The sequence below is a fragment of the Micrasema longulum genome, unplaced genomic scaffold (genome assembly GCF_059751315.1).
Source record: "Micrasema longulum isolate JH-2025_06_02 unplaced genomic scaffold, ASM5975131v1 h1tg003255l, whole genome shotgun sequence".
Classification (NCBI taxonomy): Eukaryota; Metazoa; Arthropoda; class Insecta; order Trichoptera; family Brachycentridae; genus Micrasema; species Micrasema longulum.
The window spans coordinates 32,760-52,043 of NW_028280339.1; the positions used below are offsets into that span (position 1 = coordinate 32,760).

General features: G+C 32.1%; 1 protein-coding gene across 1 annotated transcript in view; it reads right to left on the minus strand.

Annotated features, from left to right (window-relative positions):
- Positions 1 to 9,918: 9,918 nt before the first annotated feature.
- Positions 9,919 to 19,284, minus strand: part of LOC148270925 (lysosomal acid glucosylceramidase-like) — a 35,497-nt gene continuing 26,131 nt past the window's right edge. The window contains exons 10-12 of the mRNA XM_088242037.1: positions 17,302 to 17,449; positions 14,987 to 15,066; positions 9,919 to 10,200 (exon numbers count right to left, since the gene is read on the minus strand). Coding sequence (XP_088098163.1) covers positions 9,919 to 10,200; positions 14,987 to 15,066; positions 17,302 to 17,449 — 510 coding nt within the window. The remainder of the gene's footprint in view (positions 10,201 to 14,986; positions 15,067 to 17,301; positions 17,450 to 19,284) is intronic.

The window sequence follows — 19,284 nt, forward strand, 5'->3', positions numbered from 1 at the left end:
ACCATGGTAGTATTACATATCCCTGTTTGACTCCTTTCGGAATATTAACCCACGATGTGAATGACCCATTCACCTTCACACATGCTGTGCTGTCCTTATACAGTAATGCAATAGCCCTTGTCAGGTTACCACTCACTCCATACTCCAAAAAAACCTTCCACAATTTCTCTCTGTCAACTCTATCAAATGCATTTGTCGAAGTAGGATTTATGACCGGATTAAAGCATTCCTAACGCAGGTATAGGGATGATATTTGAATTTATTTTTAAAATTTAAAAAAAAGTTTTTTTAGATACAATGACATAATAATAAAAATATTTTTTTAAATAATAGTGAATGGTTATATTGCAGTAGCAATTCCAGTGAATTTTGCTAAATCAAGTTTAATATCGGTGCTGATTCGTGGTTAATACTAAATTAAGTATTTTGGTGAATGCATTTAAAACATAATACAATATAAAAAATTGATTAAAAATACTTACAAAACATTGATTAAAAAGACAAAATAAAAATTCAAACTAAATTTTATTGCCATTATGATTTTTATAAAGGTTGATCGCGCCACTTGCCCATTGGCAGATTCACGCTCGAATTGCTGGTTCGCGGAATGCGTTATCCTTCATTTACTTTGCTACAGAACCCTAAATACAATGACTGCAATTACCTACCTTATTCTGGGTTCTGGCACCTTTATTGTCTGGAACTTCTATCGCGTGGTAGTCAGGATCAGATCCGATCTTGTTGCCAGGAAGGAGGGGCACTTGACGAATTACATAACTTAGTGGATTGAATAGTTATTGACTGCAAAATATCTTCTTTGCGATCTTGGTGAGAGTATAAAAATCACATGTACTTGAACACACGGGCAGGTCAGTTGTTTTTATGGCGCCGGAACAATATAGGTAACCACGGCCACGGTAGGCAAATGCAACATCTTAACCAGGGCCCCGTAGGTAGCAAATAAATCCAACCGCCTCATCTTAGCAAATGTGCTATATATATATAGATGTGTGCACATAGAGTTAATGTGGCGTGACCATAGGTATATATTTATTTATAAATCAGCCGTCTCGCAATCGTCACGCATTTGTCAAAAAGTGCTTTCGTTCGTCATTTAAGACTCAATATGTAATTTAAATACTTTTTTTAAAAAAATTTTTATTCATAAATTTCATAAAAAGTACATGTTTTTGTAAAATTCCAAACATATCTACTTTTACACATCTAGTAGGTAAATGTTATCACTGTAACTCTCCAAAAAAAGAGACTAACTCTTGTGCTTGGAGAGTGACTTACACTGTTTTAATTGTTTATTTATAAGAGTTTATATGATTTTAAATACGAGTACATGAAAAAAAAAAAAAACATAGGATATATAAAGAAAAAACATAAAACATTAAACAATAATACATTCATACTAATTAAAATTTAATCTTGTTTTTACACCAGTTCAAAAAATTTCTTTAGATTAACTTAAAATTTATTTATTGATATATTATTTTTAAATCGGCGGCCTCCGTGGTGTAGTGTTCAAGACGCTTGATTTATGCACGGAAGGTTCCGGGTTCGATTCCCGGTGAGAACACAAAAATTAAAATGTGATTTTTCTCAAGCCTGGGTGCTCTGTGATGTAATTCACCACTGTAATTAGGCCTCCTGGCCTGTTGTGGTGCAAAAAAAAAATGTAATAGTTTTTAGTTCATTAGGAAGATTATTATAATTTTTACATCTTTGAATACAAAGCTATTTTGACCATAACTTGTATGGAATTTAGGAAATTCAATATTATGTTGGATGTTGGTATCTGAGTGTTTTATTCATGTCAAATTCTTTTAAGTTTTAAGTTTTATTCTAATTTTATACTCAAATGAGTCACTCATTTTTTAGAAATGTGACTGTAGATATTATTTAAATACTTAAATATTATTCTTCCATCAAACGTAAGTTCTGAATAATTTTATTTTTACACATTTGCCTGGTTTGCCGCTTTGCGTATTGTGCTCTGTTAGCGTTCGTCTCTATTTGCGTTTGCGTATTTTGCGTATTGCGCTCTGTTCTGTATAAATACATTTAACTCTTTAATAAAGATACCAGTCTCGAAGATGTCGCGAAAGCGATGAAACCGGTCACTGGATATTCCAAATTTGTGGATTAAAGTATCACTCGTGTTTTATTTATATAATAAATTACAATTAACTTCCATCAAGAATTTTCACTTACAAACTAAAATGTTTTAAATGGTTACACATTATTTATTAAAGAAACAACAACTTTTATTAATCTTATTTATTTTTGTGGGCATTTAATTTGTACAATAAAATTAAAAACAAAAAATAAATTAAACACACTTTATTTACACATTTTATTTTCACCACACAAGAGTTAAATATTAAGAAGAAAAGAGCTTTGGATATTCAGAATTGCCCATCATCAGGTGTAAAATGTAAATAAAAACAAAATATACAGAATAGTATGTAGGTACTGATAGGGTTGGGTGGAAGGGGTAAGGCAGGGTGGGTTTTTTTTTTATCTATTGGAGGTATTTAAAGCAGGGTTGAAGAATGAGGAACTTCAGCTCTACGGGAAATTGGATACAAAAATGTTTTCTTACGCACGGTAAAAATTAGAGCATTAAATTGTACTGCAAAGTTTCTTGAAAATATTATAATGAAAACGAAGTACTACGAACGAGGTGCGAAGGTTTTCACGGTCACTGTTATCGATATTTTTATTTTTTGGGTGATACTGCGTGTGCTGGATTTGTTCCGACGTTTCGGCTACCATTGCAGGAGCCATCTTCAGGGTATTAGAAGAAAACTTAGAAATCTCCACCAAAAACGGAAAACTGGTTATTGATGACAATAAACTATATATAAAAACCTATCTACCTAAATAATAGCCTAATTCAAAACCGTCTCTAAGTCTTGCAAAAACAAATCTGTACCTTAAAGCTGAAATGCTGGGAAGTCATATTTGGTAAATTGTTCAGGTGAGCGGTTTGAAGTTGTCAAACTGTTTCAAATGTATCTCTCGAAGCAAAAACACAATTTATTGCTGTTTTTTGGATTTATACTCTTTTGATAAGAATATTTCAGAAAAAATCATTAAATGTTTGGACTAAAAAGTAATGTAGAATACTGAATGCAAAACAATGTATTTATAAAATTTTCTTTAGGCAAAAACATTAAATTACGTGCCATTAATTAAAACATAAATTATTTATGAAAATGACAGGTAAATATCGGGTTGTGATCCTGCGGCTAGTGTCTCGGACTCACGGACCAAAGTTCCGTGGTTCGAATCCCGCTTTACCCCAACTTGATTCCATTTTCTAATAGTGAGTTATTTACAACTCGTTGAAAATGGCCCTCAAAATTAAATATTTGGGTAAATCAAAGGAACGCAAATATTTCTTTAAAAAAAAATAAAAAATTTAATCACATGATATTATTAGCTATTGCTATTATTAGCTCGTGATATTATTAGCTATTGCTATTATTAGCTCATGATATTATTAGCTATTGCTATTATTAGCTCATGATATTATTAGCTATTGCTTAAGGCAGTAATTGAAAGTAAACAGTATGTGATAAAGAGTAAAATAATGAAATTAACGGCAAAAGAAATGACATAATGGTTAAATATGCTTGATTGTGACAATAAGATTGAATCTTGAGCAAAATCCCTCGCTGCGTCAGAGGTAGTTTGTTTGTTATAAAAATTGTGGAATTTATTCGCTATCCACTGCTTCAATACCAGCAAACTGTTGAATTTTGTTGAAGCATGAGTATTATTCCTGCACCACCGGTATTTTAGAACAAGCTATTTCAATAGCGGTATACCGGAGGACTACAATGTTTTTAGCATTAATAGAATCTGAATATATGAACAAAATGACATTCATAAATCAATTTCGCAAAAAATGTGACTTGCAGCCTTTCAGCTTTAAAGTACAGAGATTTCAATTATACTACTTGGCACCGCAAACTTAGCATTCTCTATTGAGTTAGTAAATCTTAATTTATTAAAAATCTCACAATTATTTTTTCAAAGTTTTTCACAAATATCTCAGTTACTCCTTCAATGGAGATTTCAAAGTTTGCTCTAAGGGCTGTAGTCTGGTAAAACGCACGCAAAATAAGAAAATCATACGATTTTGCCATTTTTTTGTCACAATAAAAAAACGTAAATTAAATTAAAACAGTAATTTTTAAAGGTTAAAAAATATACTTTAAAGTTTTATGTAACTAAAATATAAAAAGTATAAAATATACAATATGAACGGTAACGTGAGACGAAGACGACCAAGGAAGACGTGGCATGATCAGATAAACCAAAATCTTAAGTCTGATCGTGTCAAAAGCAGACAGAACCGAAGGGCATGTATGACAAGGTGTATGAATGTGGAAGAAGCTAGGAATGTATGCCAGGATAGAAGTGTGTGGCGGTCCATTATCTACGGGGGAAATGGCGTGATGGTAGTAGTAGTAGAAATATAATTAAATTGAACCTTAATTTGTTGTAATAATTTCAAGATAATAAATTGAACATGAAAGTGGCCGAAGCTAAATCTTAATTTTTTGTTTTGGAAAAGAAATACAAGCATTTAAATCATGTACATTTTCATGACATTTTCCTTTATTTCTACGTAAAATTATGCCTTCGGCAATACTGAAAAAAAAATATTTACTGAAATATTTTAGTTGAAACCTTTTTTTATAAAATCGTATTCTCTTTTTTTTTTAAAAAGAAGATAATTCTGGTTATAATATTCAATTTCTAACAATATCTTGTTTACGTTTTTATTACCTTCATACCTGCCCTTACCGGTACTGATAAGTTTAGTCAAAGTTTGAAATGGCGTAATCTGCCGGTCTAAAAGTGATCATATTTTAGTTACATAAATCTTTTATTTATATTTTTTAATAGAAATACCTTTAAAAATTATTCTTTTTATCTAATTCATGTTTTTTTTATTATTTTATTATTACACGATTAAAAAAAAACATTCGTTTTAAAATAGCAAAATGGTATGATTTCCTAATTTTGCATGTGTTTTACCAGACTACAGCCTTAAAACCCTCAATTATTGCTTAAAGCTTTGTCAATCACTCTTTAATAAATACTTACCATAAGTAACACAATTCTTTGTACAATTTTTATCCGAAATGTTTATACACTTTTTATGACACAAGTAGGCATTTTTGTTTCGATTCTAAACGTCACGCCTAGCTGGCGGTCAAAGAACGACAAAATTTGAAAAAAAAGAGTTAAGTGTCATATTTTTTCAGGGCACATGTACACATGTAGGTATGTGTATTAAAATGGCAATGTTGGTCACCAATAAATTACACTGTTAATAGACCTAGGGGACACTGCGACCTTTATTTGTCCAATGTATTTATCTTTTATTGTCAACGATATTGCATGATTTGTCCTAAAATTAAAAAATAATCTATTAATTTTATTTTACAAACAGAACAGTAATATAATAAAAAGTTTATATTTGAAGCACTAACTTTTTGGTTATTCATTATAATAAAATAAATAAAACAACTAGGTTTTTAACCACTAATTTTTTAGTATTTTTTTTTTCCGCCGACCGGTTTCAAAGCAAAGAAGCTTCTTCGTCAAGGTTTACGTAACTTATGAATTAATTTCTATTTAATTTTTATCATGTTCACTAAATACTACATGTAGACCCAATAAATCAAGTCTTTTTTTCCTTACAAGGGTAGTAATGTGATTCTACTCTTAGTTGGAATGTTTTTGACTTTAACAAATGATAAACAATGAATACATTAGTTTTTTTGCATATTACAAACAAGAATCTTATTACTTAATTGATCAGTTTTAATGATTTTTAAATTACCGTGAGATCTTTTTGCTGTGGGTGCTTTTTGCAAATTGAGAAATGCCATTTTTGTGATTGATAGGTACTATTTCCATATGGTGATTAAAACAGTTTTTTTGTATGAAAGTAGTCTGTCTGTTTTTAGCAGGACATAGAATTGACCTTTCTGCGCCCGATAACATCAAAATCTCATTTTTTCTAAATTGTGGACTGGCTGCTTACTGCATAACTACGTTCAATTAGTCTCATCTCTAACATTTTTGCAAAATGACGTAACCTTGTAAGAAGGTCGTTAAAAATGAGGTTTATTTTAACAAATTACAATAGGGATGGAGAATACCTTAAATAAGGGAATATCGAAGTCAAGGCATTTACAGGGCTTATGACCTGTCATTGGCTGGTTTAAGTGGCCAATTTACACACTGTGTAACATTCACTATTCAGCCCACATTTGAAAATCTATATTCCTTCAATTCTTTCATCAGTTGATGTTTGTGAAGTTAAAGGGCTGAAACCTTTATTTATGCGGGTGAGATTCATTTAATTGAATTATTTCACCTACATACTAGGCAACGCCTGAAAATGTTATTTTTTCAATTTCTATACTTCTTCATGCACCAGGTGGATTTAACAATATTTTGAGTTCGTCCAAATTTTTGTAGACAAGAACTGGATTCAACTCCCTGGGGAGCTGTTTATATTAACATATTACAACAGAGATGAAGACAATTTAAGAGAAGTTAATATAGAAGTCAAGACATCTACAGGGCTTATGACCTGTCAATGGCTGGTTTAAGTGGCTACTTTACACACTGTGTGACATTCACCATTTTGCCTATGTTTGAGCATCCATATTTCTTAAATTCTTCCATTTGTTGATTTTAGTGAAGTTAAAGAGCTGAAACCTTTATTTTTGTGAAGAGATTCATCTGACTGAATTATTTCACATACTAGGCAACGCCTGAAAATAATTTTTCAATTTTTAAACTTCTTCTTGGACCAGTTGGTTTCATTACAACCAGCTTTAAACCAGCCAATGACAGATCATAAGCCCTGTAAATGCCTAGACTTCCATATTCCCTTATTTAAGGTATTCTACCATCCCTGTTGTAATTTGTTAATCTTAACGACTCCCGAGGGGATGAAATCCAGTCTTTTGTCTACGAACATTTGGACAAACTCATATATTGTAGGTTTATTTTAGTTTTAAAGCTGATTTTACATAATTATGTTGATTTATATGTCAAGCATTGTATTTAAAAAATAAATTAACATGCCAGATACAAATAATTTTTCGTGTGTCAATATAAATCAATCCTTAGACGTTACTACAAAGTTATGTCCTCATTTTTGCTGACAACTGTCATTCTAATCAACCTAAATTTTAAAGACTACAGTACCTAATTTGAAAATAAGCGTTTGTGAGTTACCCCCTAAGATCTCTTTTTTTTAAGCTTCCTCCATGAATGCTAAAAATAGACAAGTCATGCATTTATATTATCATATAGTCGTAATCGTAAAACAACGACGGAAGAGCGAAAAATGCGACATTGACTTTCTTGCATATTTGATCTAGAAAAGGTTATATAAAGGCTTTATATTCCATGTTTGAAAACATATACAGGTGGTTCTTTTAACCCTGTCACATCCGAAACCACGATGATCAGTATGGGCAAGAAGACATACTGGCACATTAAAATAAATTTTTAGAACGAATAAAATTTAAAAAAATAAAATATTAAAAAACAAATGGTTGCTTACTTCCGCAGGGGAGAATATTTATTTTTTTAAATTTTATTAGTTTCAAAAATTTATTTTAATGTGCCAGTATGTCTTCTTGCTCATACTGATCATCGTGGTTTCGGATGTGACAGGGTTTAAAGAACACCCTGTATGTATGCAACTTACCCAAATTTCAAATATAATGCTTTTGTCTTGATAGCTGACAACTTGTGACAAGTGTCAAAAAATATTTTAAGCCGCTCTTATGTGAAGTTGAAGAAAATCACATGTGTCATTGTTCTACAATCATGACGACATGATATTTATATTTGTAGCACTGACTTTGTCATTTTTCATTATTTTTTTAAAAGAAAACATTTGCGTTTTTATTATTTACCCAAATATTTTGATTTTTGGGGCCATTTTCAAAGAATTGTAAATAACTCGCTGTTAGAAAATCGAAATCAAGTTGAGGTCTTAACCTCAACGGGATTCGAACCTCGGACCTCTGATCCGTGAGCCCGCAAAACTAGTCACGGTACTACAACCCGATTCATAAACAATATTATTTAATTATTATTTTTTTAAATAAATAAATAAAAAAAATCATGCCTGAAGAAATATATCTCCATTGTCTTCCTTAATATCTACTCTTTCCTCTCTCTTCATTACCTTTTGCCATTAAAGACTAGTATCAATATCAATATATTATCTTAATTTCGTGGTATCAATTATCAATGTTAAATCAGGGTCATTTTCGTCTGTTAAAATTGTATGAACATTTGGCCAAAGCTGACTGTCATCTTTTTAAATTACCATTTCTTTTATTTTTAATTTTAATCGCTTACTAATCAATATTTTTAAATGGGTATTAAAAATTATTGTAAATTTGGTGTGATTTTTTTAACCTTTATTTTGAGTGAGAGATTATTCTTACAAAAAAAGTGGGACCTTAAAGGGACGATACTTCTATGGGACCGAGATCCTCATCAACCAAAGCGCGAAGATTCGATGAGGCCCGTAAGGCCGGAAAAAAAACCCAGGGGGCCGATTATATGAGGCCCGAAAGGTTAATTAGCCGACTGTTGCAGCTAGTAAATATTGGTATTTCTATTTTTGATTATATTTAGTTTGATTATTTTATTTATTCTCGCATACATTTTGAAATTTAACCCTTCAAGTCAATGGCTCAGTTCCATAGAGGGATGACTAAAAAAATTATGTTTTCAGTTATACTATTCATCATATTAAAAAAAAAAATCGTCTTGATAATTTGTACAACACATTTAATCCTAAAACTAGTAACTATTGTTTACATATTTATATAAATATACTATATTGTAGAGTAGAAAAAGATGTTGAAAGAAGAGTGAATGCGGGCAACAAAATGAACGGAGCACTAAGCACAGTAATTTCTAATAAAAATATATCAATCGAAGCTAAACTGTCAGTGCACAACGGAGTTTTAGTCCCAACACTTATGTATGGAAGTGAAACATGGAACTGGCAGAGTAAGTATGAAAGTTGAGTGAATGCGGTTGAGTCGGGTTGTGGCCCCGTGGCTAGCGTTGCGGACTTACGGATCAGAGGTCCGAGGTCCGAGCCCCACTCTACCCCAACTTGATTTCCATTTTCTAATAGTGAGTTATTTACAACTCGTTAAAAATGGCTGCCAAAAATGAAATATTTGGGCAAATTATAAGAGCGCTAATATTTCTTTTTCATTATTAAAAAAAAAAAAAAAAAACCATCTCTTAGACGAATGTGTGAGAAATCAATGTATGACAGGGGTTACGAATGATGAAATCAGACGAGAGCGAGAGAGAGTCAAGTATAATTGATAAGATTAAGAAAAGGGTCACGGAGATGGTTTGGTCATGTAGAACGAATGGACGACGAAAGAATGGTAAAACAAGTATATGGCGAAAATGTACGGCAACGTGAGACAAAAACGACCAAGGAAGACGTGGTATGATCAGATAAACCAAAATCTAAAGTCTGGTCATGTCAAAAGCAGACAGAACCGAAGGGCATGTATGACTAGATGTATGAATGTGGAAGAAGCTAGGAATGTATGCCAGGATAGATGTGTGTGGCGGTCCATTCTCTCTGCCTACCCCTACGGTGAAATGGCGTGATGGTAGTAGTAGTAGTAGCATATATACTACACTTAAGATGATGTAAATAATTATTTGTTACAAATCAATTTAGCTCTGTCAAAACTTTGGTCTGCTATTAATCAAAACAAGCAATTTCTAGTTATCTTTGTATGAAACTGAGCCATCCAAGAATTGTGATATTCCTTCTGTACCAAAAAGTCCATCCTAAAATATAAAATAAACTTACGGGTTGAAATAGACTACCGTTATCCCATTATCTGGCCTTAAAAATGCTACGTTTTTTATGGCTCCAATCTTATTCTTCACGTCCACTCTTTTGGACCCTCTCGGAATAAACTTGCTGAAGTGACCCAAGGCGTAGAAGATGGGCTGCTTCAAGATCTCATCGTCGTCGGGCATAACTATCATGGGGGCGTCTACATGGTTATGGTACCAGTTTGGCCCTCCTAGTCTGTTTAATACCAAATTCCAATCGATCCAACCGACGTACCAGTGGTTTAAATTCTACAAAGGATTACAAATCTTTTACAATATTTATTCAACAATTACAGTCCGCATCACTTTACGGGTTGTTTAACCCATCACGTTATGGAGATTGCAAATAATGTCAGGTAGGATAATATTGAATGCCGAATAGAAAGCAGATAGATGTTAAATTGCCGATACGTACAGACAAACATATGTTCGCATGATATTATGTATTTATTCACGGTTCCATGAACCTTTTACATATTCATCATATTGCAATTAAGCTTGGAGAGGTTGCTCTCGTTCAATCCTTGAACCAGTGAAAATAGCACAAAAATGGATCATGAAGATCATTCTCAAAAAACCCTCGAGGTATCCAACGGAAGATCTATTCGCTGAGTTAAAGATATCGGATGTAAGACAATTGTTTGTGAGGTGCCTACTACTTAAATTTTATGATAAATTAGGTGAGGTCAAAAGAACCCAACAAAATATAAACACTCGTTCAGCAACACAAATTAACTGTATCGTCCCATTTGTATCCACCGCCTTTGGTAAAAAGCAATATAATGTAATTGCTCCAAAATATTAAATGATTGATTGCCAAATATAAAAGACTCAAAATGTAAAACAAATTTTCAAATAAAAATAACTGCACATATAAAAAGTGTAGCGAGAGATTTTTTTGAAAAATATAAATAGATAAAAAAACGTAGTACTTTATTTAATTAGTGCACATATTATTTATATTTTTATGTTTTTCATTACATTATATATATTTTTTATTATATGTTATACTATATTATTTATGTTTAAGTAACATATATCTTGACACATATATATATACTTTATATTTGTATAATAACTATTTTTAATTTCTTACATTTGATTAGCTAGGCATTTATAATTAAGAAGTTTTAGTTTTTTGATGTTGTTATATTAGTATAGAACTACTTATGCTCTAAAAGATAAAAAAATCTCCATCTTAGAGCAGGCTGAGCCGTGTTAGATGAAGACTATCATAAACAGAGAACACTCCGTTTTCATTTTCTATTTATTAGTTTTATTCGATTCCTTGTTATTAAATATGTATTTTTTTTATTTTTTTATTTATTCATATTTTTCGCTTACAAACTATAAATTAATAATAAAAATAATGTGACCTCACTGGGGTTTCCCGTGCCGAGGACACTTAACAATTTAGTTTTTTTTTATTACATTTGAGAATAAACAAAGAAGACTCACTTAAAAAACAAAAAAAAATTTATGCAATTAATTTATTTAAAAAAATATAATTAAACCAGTGAACAAAAAAATTCAACACAAAATAGCAGATTATTAAAAAATATCGTAAAAAGTATACAATGGTTAACAGTATTTATAAAAAAAATAAAGATTCTTAAAAAATATTAACGAAATATATACATAAATATGAAAAAGCAAAAAAGAAAAACATTTTTAAACATAAAGAAAGGTTTAAAATGTATATTGCAAGAGAAAAAAAGAAATGAGACTCGTTTTATAACTATCAAGTCCAGAACCAAATATATCAGCCATGTCCTCGTGCTGATTACCATATTTGTGGAGCCTAGGGATAGGCGAGTGCATGTGATAGTCGGTCCTAGAACTTTCAGAACAAAAAGGAGATATGTGGCGGGTATGTCGAATGTTGACCGGGTACACGGAAACACACCAACTCCAGCAAATCTGGACAGTCAATGAATGAATTCATCACTTTATAGAGTAATATTAGGTCAGAAAGGATTTTTCTATCGGAAAGTTTTAAAAGGTTTGCCAAATATAACAATTGATTATAATTAAATACAGCAGCTGGAATATGTAGTTTAAAATTAATATATTTTAGAAATTTATTCTGGACGCGGTTGAGTGATTCAGAATGTACACGATAATGGGGTGACCAGACTGGAGAAATATATTCTAAGCGGCTTTTAACCAGGGAGCAGTAAAGTGACGTGATTGGTGTGTAATTTTTTAACTTGATAGTAACCCTGCAAATAAATCCCAACATACTCAGCGCCTCATTTGAGATCTTGTCAATGTGTTTGATAAATGTAAGTTTATCATAAAAATAACGCCAATATCCCAAATGAAATAAACTCTTTCAAGTGTTGCGTGGTTCAACAAATAGTTAAAAATTAACGGTTTCTTGCTTTTAGAAAAGGAAATAACCTGGCATTTATCTATATTGAGAAACATATTATTTTTATTGCACCACTCGTGAATTTCGTTGAGATTCATCTGCAGGGTATTGCAATCATCAGTATTATTTGCAAATCTATAAAGTTTGAGGTCATCAGCAAAAAGTAAATATTTTACGTCATATGTTAATGGTACCCAAAAAAAAAGTAAATCTCTGTTGTAGTTTGTTACTATTATTATGGATAGTCAAATATAATGTGGGAATTTTTCACCAAAATGGCGCAATATAAATCAGCGAAATTTATTATTTTTATTATTATGGTAGCTGCGCATAATCGCTCATACACCCTTGCTTTGATCATTGATTACATGAAGATTAGGTAATCAGTCTTAGATTTCAGGTGCCAGTCCAGGAATTAAATATTGCAGTTTAAAAAAGCTACAAAATCTATCTAGAAATAACCTAATTTAATGTTCATTCTGATTAGTAATGTGGGAAACGGACAAATGACCAGTGGGAAGGGAAACCATAGTTTTTAATCTAGTTTTGTCTAGGAAACTCACTTTTCAACAAAAGTGATATAAATTAAATTTGTAGTCACAAAGTTGTTTTACCTGCAGGACATCAAAGAATTAAAAAAAAAAAAAAATATATACACCTTCTTCCATATGCTTTGCCTAATGGATTATGCTATTACGTACATTTAAAAAAAAATTTGTTTATATTTATTTATAGAAATATATGTCTATTTAAAAAAATAAACTTATCCTTAACTCTATGATGCCAAGAGCCCTGTGTTAAGTTGGGATACAACACAATGGAAATTGGAAGCATGCATATTGTTAAAAATTAGTACGTAAACATATACTTCAAAAAATATCTGGACAACGCGCTTAATAGTATATAAATATATGCAATATCTCGCAGCAGTCTCCTGCAATGATATCTTCCCTTAGACAACATTCAAACCTGTACACTTATCCTGAAAATGGCTTTCCTTTTGGAGAACTTAATATGTTCATTCACCCAACATCATAAATTTGACCCAAAAACACTCCATAAGATATAATTGATTCAATGAGCGAGGTATATATTATTATATCGTAATGTCCTGAAAGGTACTTTTTTTTTACTTGATAAGTAATCCAGGACTATAATCTGCCGGAGATTCTATCAATTTGAACATTTACGCAATTTTGTATTTGTCGTTCTTGGTCACCAGTTCAATTAATTCATCTTGCCAAGTTTTAGTATTGTTATGAAATATCAGGTTTCGTTAAAAAAACGAATTTAAGTTAGAGTGGGCCGATGATGTATGAAGTTTTTAATTTTTTAGACATCAAAGTGAAAAAGGTCTAAAAAGTTGCGTTTTTGATCACATTAAACGTAAAAAATATTTTAAAAAATATTCTATTCTACTTTTGTTGGCCCTCAACCGAGGTTTGAAGTTTATTACTGTCTGAATATTTTGTTAATTATCTATATTGATAAAATTATTTTGTTGTTAGTAAATATATTACTTAATCACATTACAAATTCGAACACGTTTTAAAACTACTGAAATGCAAAAAAAATACACGCCGCAGAACTGATTCCGTTGAGCGCCTGGCTAATATTTACGAAAACAATGGCGCATCAACACTTTGAGCGCCGGCCGAATACACATAGAATTTACCCTGTGCCCGGCCCATTTTTGAAAAATTTCATGCTTTGTGAAGGGTTTCTTAAAAGTGTCATAATTATGAAAATACTGAGTTAAATCAATTGATACTTCTCATATTTATTTGAAATATTTAAATAAGTCATTTTTGTATGATAGTTTTGCCAACATTGGCCTTTATGGAGAGCCATATTGCGCATTGAAATGTTCGCACATATACAGGGTCTCACTCCTTTTTTGTGCTTTGTATCCCGGAACTGTGTAAACACGTGATTATAATAACCATGCGTTGTGTCCTGGTCCCGTGTTTTCACGTGGTTTACCAGCAGCGAAAAAGTACTAATAAAAGTCACTAGATGTCAATAAAATTCATTTTTTAAGACAGCTGGTAAACCAGGTGAAAACACGGGACCGGGACACAACGCATGGTTATATAATCACGTGTTTATACGGCTCAGGGTACAAAGTGTTAAAACAATACTACCCATTTATTACAAAAAAAAGTGCAACTCACGCCCTTAGATGCTTATTTGATAAAATTTAATGCACATTATATCATTTAATTGTATTTTCTTAATTAAATATGAAATGACATCCGGTAAAGCACAAATTGACTTTTTCGAAAACTTCAATATCTGGTTGAGAGCCAAAAGTAGATTAAATTTTTTTTTGTTGATATTTTTTGCATTCCGAGTAATCCAAAAGGCAAGTTTTTAGACCTCTTTTATTTCAAAATTCAGAAGAAAAAAATATCGGCCCACCCTAATGTAAGTATGTAAACAAATGCGATAAGTGCCGAAAGCACGCGCCCGACTCACTTGTGGTTGGTAGGAACGCCTGGACCACCCCTCCGACGCGTAAAGTTCCGTTCGAAATTTAGCAGAAAGCAGAAGCAAAGGTCAGTTGCATCACTAATTTACAGCGATTACGATCTGTCAAGAACATTAGATTTGTAGATTTTATCTTTTTAATAAAAAATCTTTAATCAACAATAGAATTACCTCAAAAACATATTTCAGGTATTCTTCCACTCGTTTCCAATCTCCAAGGCCGACTCTTACCTCGTAACTTGGGAAGTCACCTAAAAAAGGAAGTAAAGTTACTTTCATAAAGAAAACTAATATAAAAATTCATGCGGATAGGGGTCTGTAAGTGGTAATTGGAAGGAGTAATGTCCGTCGAATACGACGGGTGGGGTAGGACATCCCATTTGGACGTTTCTAAGTATGTTTTGACAGAACTGTAGATGTCTGGGGGTAGTGTGTTGAGTCGGAGCGTAGACAGAAGAAACAGCTTTGGACACAGGTATTATAATTTATTTCACATTAATTTACAAGTAAAAGATTTAGTAAATTGAAGACGGACATAGTAACATCTGTAAAAGAGTACTGGAGAGATGTGTAGTGGTCCATGAAACGAGTCTTCCTTTTATATGCTGTATTTCTGTGTTCCCTGGTCTCCCACTACGATGGAGGGAAGGTAATGTCCTCCAGAGCGATACACTGCCGAACATTTGAATTTGCGTTATCAGCACTCAGGTCAGTGGTAGCCGCCTGGATCGAGGCTAGTACTGCGTGTATCGATTTCACTTACGCGTGCTATGGTGTGTTGTTGACCTGCGTTCGGTGCTCCCCACAAAACCTCACAACTTACAAGATGTGGCTGAGCGCAGTCATGCTGCCAAATTACTTTGTCGTGTCTGCCGTCGTATTGCCGCCATTTTTCATTCAATGCTCAAACGCATCAATGAGGAACTCCAGCCCTACAGGAAATTGGAAACAACAAACGTTTTCTTGCGCGCGGTAAAAATTGGAGCATAAAATTGTACGGCAAAGTTACGTGAAAATAATAACTGTTTTGAACGACGTCACTTGTTCATATGACTTTAAAAGTTTAAAAGTTAAAAACATTAAAAGTTATGGAAATTACAGGTTTGCTTACCATCAATGGACCAATGGGCACTGATCGAGAATAAGCGGGAGAGAACCTCTGACGTCGCAGGCGCCTTTATTTCAGAAATATAAAACTTCTAAAAATCATTGCGCTGATAATACGATAAATAAAAATTGAAAAAAATATATAATTGGCTTAGTTTAATAGTCTATTAACAACAAATAAAAACCATTGAACTTCCTTGTTGTGGTCGATGGCGATCTTCCGTGATGGTTTCATTGGGTTTGAGGCGCTCATAAAACACTTTGAATCCTTAATGCAACACCAGTTTTTTTCAATATTGCCTCACATTTCGGAATAAAAATGGCGGAAGGAAAGTTGTACCTTGCACCTCATACATTATTTTTTTGTTTGACCATGAATTATAGTGTTTCAATGATATTTTAAAACACAAATGAATAAAAGTAGGAGTTAGAAATACATATTTACGTAATAATTTTTCATGTCTACTTCTGTTAGTATTTAATCATTTACATACATGCTTCCAATTTCCATTAGATTATATCCCAACTCAACAAAGGGCTCATGGCCTCATAGGGTTTGGGAAACGTTATTATTATTTTTTTGTAATGTATAATGTTTGTATTCGAATTAATAAATAAAAAAATACAAAAAAAAATCACCAACTCAATGCTTTTAAACAGTAAACAACTTATTTTTGGATTTTAAGCTACGATTGGAACTATATTTCACGCCCGGCCGGTGGCGGTGGCTGAACGCGAATTTTACATAATGTCATTTCAAGCCAAATAGTGGAGCTTCACGACGAAGTTAGCTACAGTATTGCCCGATGTCAAAAGGGCTGAGATAACACCACGTGTCAAGAAACAGCTCAATCCCCAAGTACATTACAACTGACAACGGTTATTTGAGACTATAATTTTTTTTAAATATATTTATAGATGGCAACCATGAAGTTTCGCATAAATAAATTGTCTTTGTTTTTTATGAATGTATGTATGTGTATGCGCATGGGTGTATGTACGTGTGTGTGTATGTACATGTGTATATATGTGTATATATATGTGTGTATATATGTTTATGTCTGTATGTATATGTATCAAAATGTGTATACGAATAAGTTTATATTTTGTTTGTCTGTGCTCTATATTAATTTGTTAACTATTATAATATATTAAAATGTAATTGCCTAGTTTGGAACGGGGTATGTACCCTTGTTAGCTGGGCAAAGTGAACATGAAATTGTATTTTGATAAAGAGTGTAAATAAATAAAATAAATGTGTTTCTCTACTCGTCATCCGAGAGAGCCCTCTGGGCGTTTATTAAATAAAAAAATGGTAAAGGTACGCTGGATTATGCACAATTGAGCGCAAATAGGGGCATAGTAATGATGATCCTTACCCACACAAGCTTCGGTTCCAATGAGATACAATTTAGAAAAACGTTTTTGGGTCATATCGAGAGTAGAGGGGCCTATGTATTCATCGTAATAAAAATGCACACCAATCCCATCCATGTATTCGATAGCTTTGACGTCATGTTTGTCCATCTGAAATGTTTAACTAAATGTAGGTATATATATGATTTGATTTAAGTTATGTATTTCCAGTTAATTCTTGATCTAATTCCATTATTTTGTTCATTTATTTCTTTTATAGAAACAAACAGTCAACAATTTTGAATCGGGTTGTGGTCCTGTGGCTAGTGTCTCGGACTCACGGACCAATGGTCCGTGGTTCGAATCCCACTCTACTCCAACTTTATTTCCATTTTCTAATAGTGAGTTATTTACAACTCGTTGAAAATGGCCCTTAAAATTAAATATTTGGGTAAATCATAAGAACCCAAATATTTATTCAAAAAAAAAAAAATAATAATATAATAACATTTAAAAAATACGATTTAAAGACAGACCAGCGAAGTTTCTAAATAAAAATCGTACATATTTAATTGTGGTACAACAAACGGGTGTGTTTGTGTGTATTTGTATGAGAGGGTGTGTAAAGGTGTGTTTGTGTGCATTTGTGTGGGAGTACGTGTTAAAGAGCAAGTGGGAGCGTATTGCAGCCAGAAAGAATGAATCTTAATTTATTTTTTAATAAATTAAGGGGCGTGTTAAATATATCAATAGATGCAAAAAAAGCATTTTAATTTGAGCAAGAACGATAGAGGAAATAGTGTTGTGCATAGTTAGTGCTACAGACTGGTTGATAGAATAAATACTTATTTCTTGTCACACGAAAGGGGACATTTAGATTAATTTTGGAGAGTAGGTTAAAAGAGTATGCTTTATTATTTGATAATTTGTATAAATAGCGTAATTCAGATACAGTGTTCTATTTTCAAGGGTAAAAAATTATTTCGTTAAGCAGATTGGCTGCAAGTGCAAAGAGTTTTATTGTTTTTATAATTTAGGTATTTAAAAAAATTTCTTTACGCTTTTCAATCCTTTCAATGTTTGTTATGTATTTTAATGATATTATAACTTATATTTCAATGTAGGATCGAAATCAATAATACTTGATACACTTCCACTTATTTATTCGACCAATTAGCGCTTTCATCCTGAAATAATTATTTATTGTTATAAAACTATCATCGTCCAAATCTACTGTGGGTATAGAATCATCTACTGTGGGTATAGAATCATCCGTAGTAAAATATCTTAGAACATTTCCATTATTATCTGGCAACAGCTTTAACTTTTTTTTAATAGGAGAAACTTTATCTAGGAAAGTTTTAGTGACATACACGCTCGTTTTAGTAGCAATAAATGGTGTAGATGCCGCATTTTCATTCTTAGATATTTCTGTAGTCATATTAAATACGCTATTGTTGTTTATGTTAAGAGTAGGTTTTGGATCTATTTCACAGACAATCGGCTCAAATCTAGCGGACGTAGGATTTAATGCGGGAGGATTTGTAGAAATGGTTTCCAATTTACATTCAATAGAAATAACGTCTTCTTCACATTGAACTCGTTTCCTCTTAAGAGGGAAAACTGTTTTACTCAAACTATGTTCAGGGATGGGTTTTGTAATTTCAGTGGCATTGCACTCTTCGTTTAAAATAATGGAATCAGTTGATCCCTCAAATAATTCTCGGGAAACATTTAACATATTACTTGATCTGTTTTCATGAAGTATCTGAGAAAGTCTCAAATTATTACAGATTGGTAAATATTTTACAGTGTAAGGATAATTTATACAAAACTAAATATTATCTTAAGTGTAGGTACATTAAAAAATATGTTGAAAGAGATACAATACGCAATATTGCAATGGAACAAAGTGCGACAAATTGTTGAAATATGTGTTGGCGGTGTGCTGTAAGAGAGGATTCTATTATATCAAAATATTTATTGTTTTATTACAATGTACAGGG